The sequence below is a fragment of the Rutilus rutilus genome (genome assembly GCF_951802725.1).
Source record: "Rutilus rutilus genome assembly, chromosome: 20".
Classification (NCBI taxonomy): Eukaryota; Metazoa; Chordata; class Actinopteri; order Cypriniformes; family Leuciscidae; genus Rutilus; species Rutilus rutilus.
In genome coordinates, this window is record NC_140225.1 from 20,849,685 (window position 1) to 20,863,579 (window position 13,895).

General features: G+C 40.1%; 1 protein-coding gene across 1 annotated transcript; it reads right to left on the minus strand.

The window, feature by feature from the left end:
• Nucleotides 1-261: 261 nt before the first annotated feature.
• LOC311279712 (deubiquitinase DESI2-like) lies at nt 262-13,603 on the minus strand. Its single transcript, XM_084391391.1, has 7 exons — nt 13,409-13,603; nt 11,793-11,929; nt 10,205-10,300; nt 4,256-4,328; nt 2,675-2,768; nt 833-974; nt 262-670 (listed from the first exon to the last, which is right to left on the minus strand). Exons 1-7 carry the CDS (start codon nt 13,470-13,472, stop codon nt 422-424), a joined length of 855 nt encoding a protein of 284 aa, XP_084247517.1. The 5' UTR covers nt 13,473-13,603; the 3' UTR covers nt 262-421.
• Between the last annotated feature and the right edge of the window lie 292 nt (nt 13,604-13,895).

Here is a 13,895-nt window from a genome sequence, read left to right on the forward strand (position 1 = left end):
AAAGAACACCCAGATGAGATTAAAAGTCAAAGGGACAAACAGAAATGAATTGACTACTGAAAGTTCAGTATTTTTGAGGGGCCTGTAGTGCTGTCACACACCAGCAGGGGCAGTCCATCATGTTCACCCATCATTCATAATGTCCTACTTATAAGAGAGAGAACACTAAATGGCAAACACTGTTTTGATTTCCCTAAAATCTCAGTAGAAAATCAAACAATTCTAAAACTTTAAGAGAACCATTGCAAGGTTTTTAAATCCCTGTAGGCTCTACAGAAAAAACATGACTGATTTCCCCTTTCAGAGACGCCATGAGGTCTGGTGTTCATCCAGCCCAGCAGGAGGCGCTGTAGCAGCAGGATCAGAGGTTGGAGTGTATGTGTGTTCAAATTAGCGTACAACTGTGTGTGTGTACGTGAGATCACACACGGGTGTGTCTGCAGCTGTGTGAGGTTCCAGCGGCTGCCTCTGGGGCAGATGAGGGCTCATCGTCGCTGGAATCGTGTGTGTGGGAGTGTGTGTTCTCCTTCCGAAGGCCCATGCAGATATGGCTCTGGAGCGCGGCAGGCGTGAGCCACTCTTTAGGCAGACAACTCTGCAGAAATGGTATACAGGAGCTGAAATATGCCAATCGATTCACCCAGCGTGGGATCTCTTTCCCACACAGCAACTAGAGAAAGAGAGAGAGAGAGAGAGAGAGAATAAAATGATGTGAGAGTGTAGAAAAATTACAAGCATATATGTCATCATCAGTCAGTGAGGTTGTATATGGCCTTTAGTCCAATCATTTATAAAAGAAAGACAGAAAAAGTCATTAGGAGAGTAAACTGACTTCAGACAGCGAGGATGAAAAATGGTTGCAGTTTTTGTGCATCAGGTGGTAGGCGTTCCCCTTGAACTCCTTTCCCAGCTCCTCCATTATTTTATCAATGTCCTCCTCTGCAAAGTCTGTTGTACCCAGAGCTATAGCCTCTCTGTAGAGAAAACAGGACTTGTGATATGGTTTTTATGGCTCATACAGTGCGGAAAAAAAAGTATTTGAACACCCTGCTATTTTGCAAGTTCTCCCACTTGGAAATCATGGAGGGGTCTGAAATTGTCATCGTAGGTGCATGTCCACTGTGAGAGACATAATCTAAAAAAAAAAATCCAGAAATCACAATGTATGATTTTTTAACTATTTATTTGTATGATACAGCTGCAAATAAGTATTTGAACACCTGAGAAAATCAATGTTAATATTTGGTACAGTAGCCTTTGTTTGCAATTACAGAGGTCAAACGTTTCCTGTAGTTTTTCACCAGGTTTGCACACACTGCAGGAGGGATTTTGGCCCACTCCTCCACACAGATCTTCTCTAGATCAGTCAGGTTTCTGGGCTGTCGCTGAGAAACACGGAGTTTGAGCTCCCTCCAAAGATTCTCTATTGGGTTTAGGTCTGGAGACTGGCTAGGCCACGCCAGAACCTTGATATGCTTCTTACAGAGCCACTCCTTGGTTATCCTGGCTGTGTGCTTCGGGTCATTGTCATGTTGGAAGACCCAGCCTCGACCCATCTTCAATGCTCTAACTGAGGGAAGGAGGTTATTCCCCAAAATCTCGCAATACATGGCCCCGGTCATCCTCTCCTTAATACAGTGCAGTCGCCCTGTCCCATGTGCAGAAAAACACCCCCAAAGCATGATGCTACCACCCCCATGCTTCACAGTAGGGATGGTGTTCTTGGGATGGTACTCATCATTCTTCTTCCTCCAAACACGTTTAGTGGAATTATGACCAAAAAGTTCTATTTTGGTCTCATCTGACCACATGACTTTCTCCCATGACTCCTCTGGATCATCCAAATGGTCATTGGCAAACTTAAGACGGGCCTTGACATGTGCTGGTTTAAGCAGGGGAACCTTCCGTGCCATGCATGATTTCAAACCATGACGTCTTAGTGTATTACCAACAGTAACCTTGGAAACGGTGGTCCCAGCTCTTTTCAGGTCATTGACCAGCTCCTCCTGTGTAGTTCTGGGCTGATTTCTCACCTTTCTTAGGATCATTGAGACCCCACGAGGTGAGATCTTGCATGGAGCCCCAGTCCGAGGGAGATTGACAGTCATGTTTAGCTTCTTCCATTTTCTAATGATTGCTCCAACAGTGGACCTTTTTTCACCAAGCTGCTTGGCAATTTCCCTGTAGCCCTTTCCAGCCTTGTGGAGGTGTACAATTTTGTCTCTAGTGTCTTTGGACAGCTCTTTGGTCTTGGCCATGTTAGTAGTTGGATTCTTACTGATTGTATGGGGTGGACAGGTGTCTTTATGCAGCTAACGACCTCAAACAGGTGCATCTAATTTAGGATAATAAATGGAGTGGAGGTGGACATTTTAAAGGCAGACTAACAGGTCTTTGAGGGTCAGAATTCTAGCTGATACACAGGTGTTCAAATACTTATTTGCAGCTGTATCATACAAATAAATAGTTAAAAAATCATACATTGTGATTTCTGGATTTTTTTTTTTTAGATTATGTCTCTCCCAGTGGACATGCACCTACAATGACAATTTCAGACCCCTCCGTGATTTCCAAGTGGGAGAACTTGCAAAATAGCAGGGTGTTCAAATACTTATTTTCCTCACTGTATATGTGTGTGTGTGTGTGTGTATGTATGTGGTTGTGTAAAACTCACTTGAATTTGAAAGTCTCCCCCAGTTCTGAGGCATTTCCAGGGCTGATCTCAAAAATGCCGCTGAAGGGATATGGATGGCCGCCATATGCAAACTCTAATGGAAACAAAACAGCAAATAATAATGTAGGTTGTGAAAAAAAATTTGACTGTCACTTTAGAAGGAATTTAACAAGAACAGTATACTTCACTTTAAATCCAGGCTGTCTTAAACATTGGGAGGTACTTTGTACAGTAATCAATCTAAACTATTAGCAAATAATATCTTTATTTTAAAACATGCACAAATTCACTCTTAGTTGAAATATGTCAATGCCTAATATGTCAAAAACAAATATTTATTGTCTCATCACATCCAGTTACGTAAATTATTATTTTAATTTCAAAAAAGCAAAATCTGACATAAAGTGGAGTGGTTTGCTTTCCTGGATATTCCTTTTTGTCGTTTAAAATTTCTATGATAAATATTAAATGTTTAGCAACTTACATCCTACCTCACATTCTTTCACCATTAAAAATGTAAGTGTCATGCTGGAATTCATACGTGGTATCTGTGAACAGACCTTATCTGATTTGATTAACCATCTCAATCATTTTGACATTGACGAGCGCAGTTAGACCGCAGAGGCAACCAGCCTAAAAATTTAACTTTTTCTCATCCTAACAACAAACAGAGCAGCATCAAGAATATCAAATATTGGTGGGAACAAATTTGGCCATTTTGTCCCTCTCAATGTTTATGGTGGTTAAGGCCCTGCTTTAATATCGGCAAAAAAAATCTAAATTGACGATTCTTGTTTTTTTGTTTTTTATTTATCAATGCACATCATCTATCCAATCAATTCCCAGTTAACAAAATCAAGTCAAATGTTTTTCTTGTTCGAGAAGGTAACAAGGTCACATGAGACACAGCCATCTTCTAACCATATACATACTGGGGAACTATATTCTCAGAAGGAGAAGCACTGCTACTTGGGCGGAGTGATTTGTATACGGTTAGAAGATAGCTGTGTCTCATGTGACCTTGTTATTTGTACACGCTGTGACTATACAAATCACAACATGTAAATAGGAAAATGTTGGCGTTATTTTGTCACTTATTAGGAGCAGTATGCTAGCTGGAGCCATTTACCTCCAGTCTTTGTGCTAAGCTAAGCTAGCGGTGGGTGCGTCAGACGTGCGGAGATGAAAAGGGTATGTATGGACTTATCTAACTCTGGGGGATACGGTGAATAAGCTAAAGTCCCAAAAAGTCGGCGTGTTCCTTTAAATGTGGCCACTTCATTACTACTACTTAAATAAAAAATTAAAAAACTGAAATGATGAATGATATTCAGTTGCTCATTCAGTTCTAAATGATCTTCACCCTCACGTCATAGTATTTTTTATTTGACACTCTAAATATATCAGTAATGGAAACTGTCTACCATGTCCACTAATTAGTCCCAGTAGCTGAAACAACCCTTTCCACTGTGTGTAATGAAGTTCTTTACAGATGGGACTGAGGTTCCAGTATAGGTCTAGAGTTTGATGCAATAAAAGAAAAATATTAAATCATTGAATAAGCTTAATATGTCACTCTACCTCTGCCGTAGATCTCTATTCCTGAGTGGAAGACTCCAATACCCAGAGTGGAGGTGTATTCATTTATCCAGTACTAAGAGAGCAAGAGGGAGAACGACATCATCATACAATCATGTTTTAATTAACTGTAACTGTATTTGTTTCTCTATGTCTGGATCTATCTACCTATCTATATTCTGCATCCTGTTAGCTATATACAAGGCATTCAAATCAATGAATGGTGCAAAGCCCTGACACACACACACACACACAATAAGCTGGGGAAGCTTGAGAGAAAACATGTATGTGTGAGGCCAAAAAGGTGCACCAGCTGCCCTTCATGAATAATAGAACATGCAGAACATGATTTAATGTACACAGATACTAGTTTATCCCACCCCAGTGTTTTATATAGTGTGTGTATTACACAGGAATGCATGAATTAACTTATAATACATACTTTGATTTGGATATAGTATTTAGATAGCGTCTTATTAAATGTAAAATAAACTAATAAGTCCATGTGTACCCATTAGTCACTTTCTTGATGTTAAAATGTCTGTCTTGGGGTTTTATGACATAATATTGCATAAAATATACAGCATTTTAATGATAAGAAGTGTTACTTCCTAAATAAACATTTGGATTGCCACAATCACTGTTCTATCTAGGGCGAGTGTTTAGATTGTGATGGGGTTACAGCGCCTCCTCGAGCAAGGGAGTACAAACACACGCGCTGTCATCTATACCGCTGTCAAAGATGCTTCACACTCACAGTAGGTTTGAAAACGTGCTTTCAAAATGAAACCTCTGTGTTAGCAGCCCAGATTCTTCATCACTACACCATGACCACCATTCCTCAAGGCTTTTCTATTGTTATTTTATAAAATGCAAAATTAGAGCCCAAAAGGAACGAGGTTTATGATAAACAGTGTAAAGGATGAAATAATGAAATGGTTAAAGTTCTTACCATGTCATACACATTAAGAATAACGGGCTCATTTGCCATCCTGAGAGAGAAGCGCGCGGTCCCTTAAAATAACGGGCGTTTATTGCTCTCGAGCCCCTCGCGCACCCGGGTTTCGGATCCAAAGAAGATAAAAACACAGCAAAGTCGCTACTCCAACATCCAAAATTCCAAAACACTACATAAACGACCCACTCTTTTCATTTTATCCATCAGAGAGTCATTCTGTGAGATGTTTCGCTGGGCTCGTGGGCCTAGTCGGGTTACTAACCGAGAAACAGCGGCTGCAGAGGTAGGCACGGGCGAGGAAAGGCAACAGGGCATCAGTTTCCATCAATGGTGAATCTAGCCAGAGAAAACAGGCACTTGTGGCCTCTGAGTGCGCAGCGCGCGGACAGTCTCCGGTAAGCGCGAGGGGAATAGAGCACAGGCACCGAATAAGACCTATTTCACCGGTTTTCAATGGTAGACACTAACCCAAAAAAGTCCTGAAAGGGCGCAGATGATATGTGATGCACAACGACTGGCTGTCAGCCAAATCAGGAGTTTGAATTCCCGTTAAGATGACCAATATTCCATATAGAATGTTGCTGTAAAGAAGCGCGCGCTCGCGCGTGTTTCGATTGCACGGGTTTTGCCGCTTGTCTGAGCGCTGGGGTCGCAGATGTGATGTCGAAGGGAGCTTGGTGCAGTTCCGACCCCAACAGCCATCAGCGCCGCAGTCCCGGGGTTTGTCCTCATGGAGGCCGCGCTGAGCAGCACGGACGCGGTGTGAAAATTCCTAAACACGGTTCATTCTATTGATGGTGACATCACTCTAGCCGGGTCGCGAGCGTGAGGAATCTAGTGTGCACTAGAATCAGCGGAGCGTGCGCTTATTACATCATCATCATCACGATCAATACGCAGCGCGTTCATCATCCCCCTCCTCCATCCGCGCAGAGCGTTATTTTGGGGCGGGGGCGATGCGTATTATTCCGATCTCCAAATAACAGTGTTATGTTAAAATGGCATCTGAAGAATATGTTAACAGACATAAACTACAAACTGTACAATTTTTTTAAAATAATAACGAAAATGATAAATGCTACCTGATCGTTGGTTAACTGTAACATAAGGTATTATATATATATAAAAATATATATATATATATATATTTTAAAATACAATACATGTGATTTTTCTGCAAAAGAAGTAACTTTTTACTTGTAAAAAGTCTGCATGGCCTTATAATTTACTAAAAAATAAATATGTATCAAGGCAGTCCATATCGATTACAGTGAAATATTGTTACAAATATGGTTTTGTAGTAAAGAAAAGTATAGAACTTTATGAAGAAGACATATTTCTAGAATTTCTGCAGGCCATTACATTTGTTTAGAGCTGAGGTTATTTTTGCTTGCAGTTACATCGTGTTTCATGCATTGTTTACAGTGAATTTGACACTTTTTTGACAGTGCATTATTACAGGAGCTCATCTAAGCTGGTGCATAGCTCTCAGAGGGTTTATTTGTGACAGAGAGGGGGAGAGGGAGATGGCTTTAATGCTTACTGTATAACCCATAACATGGTGAGGCTGTCCGTTTTATAGGTTTAGTATTTGATTGATGGTGTTTGAGCAAAATTGCACTGTTAAGTCTTATCTAGTAGAGTACATAAGTGCATGAAGGAAAATGTGTTAGACATGTTTTAGCCATTTAAATAATGAAACAGCATTACAGAACAGAGAGGTGTCTTTTTAGGTAGGCTATGTCATTTAGAATACTGATTATTCAATATTCTAAATACGTTAGAAGTAAATGTAAATAAGCCAAATCTTTAACCATGATGCAACCGCTCTTTCTGCTTTAGCCATAATGTAATAAGACTCCAGCAGAGGAAGCACTGCATTATCACTCTCTTTTGTTTCTCTCTCCTACTTTAAGTGCATTCGATCACCGCTGCCTTTGAGTGTATTGATTTCTGATGAGGAGGACTACTACACACACAGACACAAACACACACATACCACTAGTCATTTGTCAAAGGCATGTGCTTCTGTTCTCAGACAGCAGACAAAGAGACAGCAGCACAGCCCATCCACTCACACATACAGCATGTTATCGTGAGTCAGTCATCTCAATGGGACACAGATGCAGAGCAGTTCTCTGCATGTCATCCAACCCTCACATAAGCAATTGAACCCACTTGTCACAGTATCAAAATATTTTGTATCTGCTGTCAAGAGTCATGGTTATGGCCAAGGGATTAAAATATTTTGACAGCAATATTATTACTATACTATCACACACACACACACACACACACACACACACACACACACACACACACACACACACACACATTATGTATATATAAAATCTGTAGCATACTGTATTAATGAAAGTGAAAAATAATCCAGTTAGAACACAATGATATAGCTGAGCTTTATGACGACAGTAAAATCTTATTATATTTATTTATTCATCTCTAACTCTAATTGCTAATTATTATAACATTTTCATCTTAAAAGGGTTAGTTCATCCAAAAATTCTGTCATTAATTACTCACCCTCATGTTGTTTAAAACCCTTTCATTCATCTTCGGATGTCCCTCCATTGACGGTCGGATATTAATATTTTTACAGAATAATATTTTGTAAATAAAGTGGTAAAATCATTGGGTTATTTATTTATTTTTTTTCGCAAACAAAGCACTCATAAAAGTCCCTTCATAAAACTGAGGCTTAAAAGTTAAAACTGATGTCTTTACTACCTTTGGTGGTTGAAAGTGGTAGTTGCGTAGACTGCCAATGAAGGGACAGAAAGCTCTGATCATTAAAAAAAGATCTTCATTTGTGTTCCGAAGATGAATGAAAGTCTTACGGGTTTGAAACGTTTGAAACGAGTAATTAATGACAGAATTTTCATTTTTGGGTGAACTATCCCTTTAAGAAATCAGAATTCCTGTGAAATCCTGAAGGGGGCTGTGAGGACGCTTATGGAGCTTCTTCTGTATGCGTATTTTGGGATATTACATAAAAACGCTAGATGGAAACGCCAAGATGCGCATACATTCTAAAAAATGCGCAATTCATTTAATACGAAAAGACGACATGCGCATAAACTACGATGAAAACTCCTTTACCAAATAAATCACGTGACTTTGCATCAACAGTGGATGTGATTGGATGACCGGACTAACCAGCAGACGAATTTCATTCACTACACCTAAAATATGTGACGATTTTGTAAACACATGGGATGGAAACACTGCTTTATTCCAATTTTGCCTTAAATTCGCAACGTTGGATGGAAACATAAGTGTGAAGCGTGTTTTTCGTCAATGTGACTGAAGGTCAACTTGTCCCTCCGCAAAAATTGACAACAAAAACATACAATTTCAGACCTTACGTCCATCCTCAGTAATAAAACTTTACCATACGGTTCGTCTTGTTAACATTAATGCATTTGGTATCATATAACAATGATTTTTTTTAATGGTAAGCTATTTTTTAAAAGAACATTAATCTAGGTCAATGTTAATTTATAAACACTTGTAAATTAATTTTCACTCATAATACATTAATTCTAATTTCTGCATCTTAAAATGGAAAAATGCACAGTCAGTAGATGTCAGTGTCAATAGTCAATGATTTTGCCGTTTTACAAATACTGAGAAGCAAAAAGCAAATTGTATTTTCAAACAAATTATTTATTCAATGCTTGATGCATGTGAATCCAACACTATTTAAACTGTGAAATGTGAATGAGCACTTCATACATTGCCTTTACATGTGTTTTTTTAATCCACACAGACCTGCAGAAGATCCGCCATGACTACACAAACACATCTGTCAGTTACAGGACAGATATTACAGTCAGAAGCAGCACGAGCTGCCGCCCCTAAAACTGCAGACAGGGAGCAGCGCTGAGACCAGCAGGTCAACTTGGCAAGGCACGAGTTGAGGTGAAGAAAAAAAATTAGTGTACAAGAGGATTCCAGAAACACAAGCCATATACAACATCAACAATACATCTTTTTCATTCTGATTGTGAATTCTAACAAGTTCCACCTTTAGGTTTTGTTTCCCCTGTGGGAAGAAGAGCAAATACAAGGCCAAGCACTGATGGCAAATGAACAAACTGAACGGCTTCACTTCCCACACTATTGCAGCTACTGAAATTCATCCTGCATGTTCCAACATGGATGAGTGAGAAATTAAAGTATTTTAAAAAAAAAACCTAAAAAAAAAAAGCCAATTCTCTCAACCCACATCATGCACGCTTTCGCACATACTCTTGCACAAGCAGGTACAAGAGAATACCTCAATTAATCTAATGGTACAACCTCAGGCTCATTCAAGCACTCTCTGGAGGTGCAAGACGGTCTGTCTTCTGCCCAGAAACACAGCTCCACCTCGGCCTCGGTCTCCTGCCTGCGGCCCCTCTGTCTAGTTCGGATTACAGAGATTTCTGCAGCTGTTGATCCAAACACTGTGCTCATCATCCCTGTTCCCTTATTCCACCATGCGATGTCATCAGGCATGCTGGATATTCTGGTTAAATGCCAATGATTATCACCAAATTAATTGTGAAAATAATTTACAGCTACATGCGTGTCATCATAACATGGCATAAACGATTAAAGAAAATTTGCACATTCTGCTTCCATTAACTGGGTTTCCATTTCACTCCCTGGTTATGTTTGGACGAGTTCAAAGAAAAAAAAAAAACTTTAGTCTATAAAATGTGATGGGTTAAAACGGGCCTCGGGGCCCCCGGTGGTTCAGCTGAAAGCGTTTGTAAGCGAAGAAACCTGCTGTTACTACTGCCAGGGCGACTACAGTATACAATGTCCATGTACCGAAAGCAGATGAAGATTCTCCATCGGCACGAGAGCTTGTGGGGCCGTTCTGCAGAATAGGCTGTAGACATATACAAACACATGTAAGTGAAGCGGATTGATTGACAGTTCCCAGAGATGTTATCTACATCACAGATGCGATGGCCAGCAGTACTTACTCGCTGCTGTATGCGAAGATGCACATCCTCCCCTGCAGACCGAAACAGCTCCACTGCTGCACCGTGAGACAGATTGTCCAACTTCTGGCCATTTATCTACACGAAACAATCATGTACTCATCATTTATTTTGAAATACGAGCATATATGAAAATTCAACTTTCCTATCAGTGGATTAAATATCATTTTAAAATATATTCAAATAGAAACCAGTTATTGTTATTACAGTTTTTCTTTTAACAAATGAGTGCAGCCTTGGTGAGCATAAGAGACCTTTTTTAAATCTTACTGACTCCAAACGTTTATGTAAAGTTATATTTTATAGTTTATAGTTAAAGGAACACTCCACCGTTTTTTTAAATAGGGCTTATTCACCGTCTTTCCTACATTTAGATAGGTGGGCAAATGCATTTTCGTCTCAGTGCATGCATTGTTTTAGTTTGGCAGCGCCGCCGCTAGCTTAGCTTAGCATAATGAATGGAATCCTCTGTTGCCAGCTAGCATGTCGTGAGTAAAAGTGATTAAAAAAACGAATTACTTCTTGTGGCCTGCGTATTTAAAACGAGTACAAATAGCGATGCAGATTAACACTAGGCGATTTCCTAGGCAGATACTGACTTGGGACTATATTAGGGGGAAGCACAGGCGAAGCACTGCTACTTGGCCGCAGAGATATCACGCAACACCTGAAATCCCCCAACTTTCGTCAACATACCGGCGTGAATAGTAGCTGGCTATTTTTCCTACAGAAGACACAGTGAATGGCGATGAACATGGCGGATTTTGTGCAAGAGGGTGACTTCTCAGATAGTCAAGATCCAGAACCATACCTCTATGAATTAGAGTTTGAGAGGAGGAGCTGCGTGCTTTGGAAATAGAACGACAGGAGGAGGAGGTTGCGATCGCTCAACAGCCTGAGGACGTGAGGATGAGAGTCAACACGAATTGGTGGTGTGAGTGTGGGGGAATATGTCAACCAATGCCGACTGAAATAGAGTGTCTGTGCTGTGGCGAGTGGGACAAGGTACTGCCATCAATGACCAGGCTCAACGTGGGGGGATTTCAGGTGTTGCATCACTTGCGTGATATCTCTGCGCCCAAACAGCAGTGCTTCGCCTGTGCTTCCCCCTAATATAGTCCCAAGTCAGTATCTGCCTAGGAAATCGCCTAGTTTTAATCTGCATTGCTTTTTGTACTCGTTGTGAATATGCAGGCCACAAGAAGTCATTCGTTTTTTTAAATTATTTTTTTTATGTTTTGATCACTTTTACTCACGACATGCTAGCTGGCAACAAAGGATTCCATTCATTATGCTAAGCTAAGCTAGCGGCGGCGCTGCCAAACTAAAACAATGCATGCACTGGGACAAAAATGCGTTTGCCCACCTATCTAAATGTAGGAAAGACGGTGAATTTAGAAATAAAGAATTTTAAAAAATGGTGGAGTGTTCCTTTAAAGTTAAAATGTATCCACTTCTGCTCTGGTGAAGTGGCAGTTTTGATTCACAGTTAAGTACACAGATATTTAAGAATTAAACATGAGTAAAGTATAATTTGTTGAGTTTGTACAGTAAATTACAGTGGTTTTACCGCAATAACTTTATCTCCCTCCTGCAGACGTCCGTCCAGCGCGGCTGCTCCGTTTTCTTTGATTTTTGCCACGTAGATTCCGCTGTCGTTCATTATATACTGCTGGTCCACTCCACCGACTATATTAAACCCCAGACCTGACAGAGACAGAGAGGACGTTACACACAGCACCAGGTTGGACTACTTACATGATTAATCTATGGTCAGAAGGCCTTAAGGTGATTTCTGAAGAAACGGAGATGGTGTACAAACAGACATGATCCACTTCTTATGATACAGTGGTCTCATTCTTAAATCACACTCACACACGGAAAACATCACTGTGAAATGCAGTCCTCGCTATCAGAAACATTTTATATCTATTCTAATGCATAAATGTAAGAAATGTTGTATCAGTAGGCAAAAAAAGTTTTACAAAGTTCCTCTTCTTTGCTCTTTTATGTATTTTAGTTAAGAGGTTGATACAACTCAAATTTAAAGTCACAACGAAATGAAAAAAGCAACAGATCTTTTCCTCTGAATTGTGACGTACATCCGAGTGAAACCAGATTATCAAAAAACAAAATGTAGAGTGGGGACTTGTGTCTATAAATTAGTAGTTGATTGAATTTTGAAATGTGGGTATCACTCAATGATTGGAGAAGTCCAGCATACGTCACCAGAGAGAAATCGTGACGTACGTCGGAATTTTGATTAAACATTAGAAGAGGGGGGGATAAATAAAAATACATGGATGATTCATTCAATAATCTATAACACGCATTTAGGCAGATATTGTGAATTTTCAAATTTCAAATATAATTTAAATGTAATTTAATTAAGATCAATCGGAATATGTACGGCAAGACAACAGAGTCTGAAACTAAAAAGAAAAGAATGTCAAAATGTAGGATAGCGATACATCACTGCACACTGGTGGACAGTTTTGCACCTGGTATTGTTTTATTGTAAAATCATGTTAAATAATAATATATCAGATCCAGTCCAGGGGTCTAAGTCTAATTTAATTTACATATGACAAATGGATTGTAGGGTGGGCCTGGTATCATTTGAACAGACTGACTTGATCTACAGTGTTGATGACGTATGGAGATTCTATTATTGTTTTCAAGTCATACCCTTTAATCAAAGTCAAAGTCCAGACCTATCAGAGCAGTCCAGTCCATAACCTCACAAAGGTCACACACACACACACACACACACACCAACGCATTATATAACAGTTTAATCAAAGTCAACAGGCAGCTGAGACTGTCAGCTCTCAGAACCTGCACAGATCCAGACCCACAACTCCTGAAAGACTTCAATATCAGGCAAACATAGTGTGAATCTGCCAGAAATGTGTCTGTATATGTCGGTCGATTTCGCTGATAGTGTATTGTGCTGGCTCTGAACTTTCGCTTTCATAACACAAACGTCTCTAAATAAACCTCGATCTACTCGTCTGCAAGAACCCACTCGTGTCCGGATTATCTTTTCGGGTTTACGGCGCCTGTTAAATCAGCACGTATTGTTGAAGCGGGCCGAACCAGCAGCACAGAACCGAACCGCCGGACTGAACTCTGTTTCAACAGCTCCAACAGTGCAGGAGAAGTCGAAGAGAGAGCCAAACTTACCAGCCGGGCCTCTTTTCAGTGTAATATCTGTAACGCTCGCCGCGCTGAGTGCGGATCCGTTCATGATGTCGGAAAAGTTCTACTTTTTATTCCCGAAACAGCTAAAAAGCCTCCTAAAGCGTGCGGAACTCCTCCTGCTTCCTCTCTAATGCTGCCGGGACACGAGCGCACCCGTCACTGCCCCCTAGAGGACACCACCTGAACACTTTCAAAGCGCACTGCAGTGACGGGACGCCTGTGACTCATCTTCGGGAGTCGGTTCTTGCAACAGTTCGCCATATTGCATCACATATATGTAAAGAAATCTGTGTAGTATATGCTCTAAAACTATTGATGTTATTGCTTTTTTCGATTAGATGTTTATTGTCATTTTATTAAATAGCACATTCAACAACAAAATAATTCATTTGCATCTCTTGGCTGAAAAAAATAATAATACTTGTTTTAAACTATTATACACTCAAGTCGTACAAATTTTCAGTATGTT